This window comes from Etheostoma spectabile, chromosome 2 (genome assembly GCF_008692095.1).
Source record: "Etheostoma spectabile isolate EspeVRDwgs_2016 chromosome 2, UIUC_Espe_1.0, whole genome shotgun sequence".
NCBI lineage: Eukaryota > Metazoa > Chordata > Actinopteri > Perciformes > Percidae > Etheostoma > Etheostoma spectabile.
In genome coordinates this window covers 21,951,828-21,955,859 of record NC_045734.1, presented here as the reverse complement: position 1 = coordinate 21,955,859, position 4,032 = coordinate 21,951,828, and the positions used below count along the sequence as shown (strand labels likewise).

The following is a 4,032-nucleotide window of genomic DNA, read 5'->3' as shown; positions in this document are numbered from 1 at the left end:
TGTGTGTGTGTGTGTGTGTGTGTGTGTGTGTGTGTGTGTGTTTCTCTGTCTGTGAATATCACTGGAATATAGTGTCATGCTCTAATTTATTAAAATGACTCACTTGAATATTTCAGTTCATCAAATGTTTGGAACTAAGTTTCAATGTTGTTTTCATATCCTGTTTAAGTAGTGCAAAAGAACAATAGTGATCAGTTTCTTCAACACAGACTGTCTTTTTTTGATTTTTATTTATTCACTTGGTGCATACATGAAGGTAACTTATATTTGGGGTATTTAGCTTGTAGGTGAACTGTTTATCATGCCTACAATTCTTATATTACAGGTGTGCAACAGTTATATTAACAATAAGCAATCATAATGAGTGTAAAAGTAAAAGCAAAACTGTAAAATCTAAGTTGAAGAAATTAAATGCGCAATGACAATAAGTACTTAACATAACTGATGGTAATTATAAAACAAATCTGTACAAATAATTATATTACTGTAGTTTTCAGTAAGACAATGAAAAGGTTGGACCATAGCGATATGTGAATATTTGCTGGTCAACTGTTAACTAAGATACAAACAGGATCATTTGGAACATATGTGACCAGAAAATACAACGATTGATCACAGATGTCCATGATGTTCATCTCCTATTGCCTTTAATTACGATTTGATTACAGTAGATATCATCTGTTGTGGTGACGTTTTGGTACACAGAATCTTGGTCGGCTTCACCTGTGTCATACTGTTGAGAGGCGCTCTGGGGTTTGGAGATCCGCTGCTTTGAGTATGCTACGTCTTGATTTTGATAAATCTAAAAGAGAATCAGAAAAAAAAAACAGACAAGAGGGTGATGTTACTTAGATGAGAATTTGTAAAAAATTATGCACATGAAAATGGCCAGATTAACAGCAAGTAGGTCATTGCATTGGCTCAATGCTTTGGTTTCAGAGAAAAACACCTTTCTATTTAAATGTCAGAATGTTATGGAATTTGGTGTGACTTTATATTGGCCAAGGAAAATAATTACTAATATTTTTTGCCATGAATTTTATAGTAAATAGAAACCAGAGAAAAAAATTGTTTTGTCATATCCTGACCTTTCTTCGGATGCAGTCATGCGGCCAGAATGTCCATTTGCACCCAAGAAATATTCAAATCTCATGGGCATATTAAACTCATATTAGCATATTAGCATAGTAGGACATTCATGCTCTCAAGAGAATAAGCCCCTTCAGTTTTAGATCCTGATCTTTCTCAACCAACCCCATGAGACAATTTTGTATAAGCAGTATAGAAGGTAGTCAGCTCATTATACTATCATGTGTACTATTTAGATACAATGTGTTTTAAAAATTTCACTGGAGTCTGCTGTGAAATTTTTTTGGACATATAGTCATCGTTTTATTTTGATGATCCCACTTCTTTCCTACCCTAAAAACAAACTTTACATATTGAGTCCCACTAATAGACAAAATCATAACTTGTTGTGTCCCACACTTTTCTAATGTGGAATAAAATGAACATTGCAACTTCTTGTGTCTGTTAACAAGGCTTTGTCAGTTTTCTTACATCTGCTTCACCCATCACTTCCTCTGGTTCTGCTGTCTTGGTATTGTCTCTGTTCATCTTGCCTCCAGCTCCTTGAAAACACACAGCATAAGAACTGGTTAAACAATTTGTTTACGTGGATATGTGTATGTTTTACACTGTGTGTGCATGGTTGTGTGCATGCATTTGTTGAAACATACCTCGCACTTGTAACATTGTTATTTATAAACTGTGACCAGGGCAAAGTCAGTGTGAGCAGCACAGGGGCACAATTAAAACCACAAAGTAAAAATTACTGCACTGGGGGGAAAAAAGAACACGAGTAAAAATAGACACTTCCTGAAAACAAACCCCCCTCCCCCCCCCCCCCCCCCCCCCCCCCCCCCCCCCCCCCCCCCCCCCCCCCCCCCCCCCCCCCCCCCACACCACACACACACACACCTTTGATCTCTTTTCCAGGGATAGGTGTTGTTTGTGATCTGACAGGTTCCACCACAGTGAAGGTAGGAACCACGTTGATAGACATCACAGTGCTGGGCTGCTGAAAGTCTGTTAGAGAAAGTTTCTTAGAACACTTAGGAAATATTCTTACCTTTAGTAGCAGTGGGGCTCTGGGGATAGCAATGTTTGTCGGTCAGTTGGTCAGTCCACCTACTTGGTCCAGACTGAAATATCTCAACAAAAGGAATTGACATGAAACTTGGTACATATATTCATTTTCAGAGGATGAAAAATGACTGCATGGGCACAAACCACATACTATAAAGACATTCATGGTTCTCAGATGATGTATTCTAATGATTTTAGTAATCTCCCTGACTTTTCCTCTAGCCCACTTTGAGTTTGTCTCAACAACTGTTGGATGGATCACTATGCATTTTTATATAGACAGTGATGAACCCCGGAGGAAACAATGTATGTACAGTATATAATAATGTTATCTCCTGGCTTCTCATCAAGTTTCATCATTAAGTCCAATTTTCAATATTTCCAGACAGCTACAGCTAGTAAAATTCCATTCCAGAGTCCCTCAGTGTATTTCATGGTCAGTGCAAATTGGCGAATATTACCATGCTAACAGCCTAAACTATGGTGGTAAACAACATTAATATTACATACAGTATGCAAACTACATTCACTACATACCACACTTTCAGTTCAAAGAGAAGCAGTTTGTGTAAGCCAATATCTTGTTGGCAAAGAACGTGAAAAAAGTGTAAACTTAAAGTTTTGTTTCTGAAACTTCCCCACCTTGAGGTTGTCTCAACAACTGTCCTTTATAGAGATTGATGCTCCCCATAGAATGAAAATTCAATAATGCAAACCCCAGACTTTTCATCCAGCGCTATTATTAGGTCCAATTTTCCTCCATGGTATGACCAAATAACGGTAAAACTTATAAGCAGCATATTTTATGTTAAGTGCTAGTTAGGGAACATTAGCATGCTGACATGGTGGTAAAGATTACACCTACGAACTACACACTCTGCAAATCAGGCTTTGAGTCATCAAACTATGATTAAAACACTGTTTACCCTTTCCTTGATGGAAATAAGGCTAAAGGCTATAACGTTTGCTATTATTTCACAGTCCATAGTTTCAGCAATCAAGAAGGAAAGAGGAGGGATTAAATCCATTATTCCATGGTGTCATGACGCCAACCTGAACTAACTTCAATATCTTACCTAGTGACAGTTGAATCTTGGTGTAATTGCCAATACTCCACTGTGAGTCTGAACCACACCAGTATGTCCCAGCATCCCCTGCTTTCAGCTCTGTGGTCGTCACTGAGAAAGAGCTGGATGCAACATCATCTTGCAGCATGAACCTGCTTTGACTCGTCGTCATGTCGTCACAGTTTTTGCGGTGGTCTCCCTTACAGAGGAACTTCCTGTTTTCCCTGTGTTGTGGTGGATAGGGACACTGCATAGTTACTGGTTGTCCCACAATGCCGCTCAGGTTGTGTGACATCACACAGCACCACTCTGTCAAATAGAAAGATAAGCAAACATTGCAGCTTGTCTTCAGCTCAGAATAGAAATTGATCACATGATTCCACTTTTCTTCAAGTATTTGATATATTTTGACAAATCATTTCTAAAAAAAAAAAACTTGTAATTTTTTCTTAATATCTATTTTACAGTAAGAGTTTTCTGTGAAAAATAACAGTTTACTAAAATAGGATGAGGTAGATGTTTTACCTTTGACCTCTAGCTCATAAGCAGAGAAAACATCCAGGCCAGTGTTTCCATGGACACCACAAAGGTACGACCCAGAATTATTTTGGGTCAAACTGGTAATGGTCACTGTGAATTTCCTCGATGCCCGGTCCTCTGTAAGTGTGAACTGTCCCTTTTGTTTGTTGTCAGAGGAGATTAGTGCGTGCTGCAGACATGTGGATCTCTGGTTTCCTCTGCAGATGTACTTCAGGCTGTTCTGGTACTTAGACTCATACGGACAACTGAAGGACACTGAACTCTCCTCATAAGTTTG

The 4,032-nt window shown here is 38.5% G+C and overlaps 2 protein-coding genes across 2 annotated transcripts in view; both read right to left on the bottom strand.

Annotated features, from left to right (window-relative positions):
- The window catches only part of LOC116701840 (CMRF35-like molecule 5), a 13,915-nt gene that overhangs the window by 6,561 nt on the left and 3,322 nt on the right, over positions 1–4,032 (bottom strand). The window lies entirely within an intron of this gene.
- Positions 233–4,032, bottom strand: LOC116695256 (polymeric immunoglobulin receptor; the record flags this gene model as incomplete). The annotated part of the gene is given in 4 exon segments (XM_032525400.1): positions 233–802; positions 1,981–2,088; positions 3,225–3,524; positions 3,741–4,032. Coding segments are annotated over 4 exon segments (774 nt in total), but the record flags the coding sequence as incomplete, so codon positions are not given.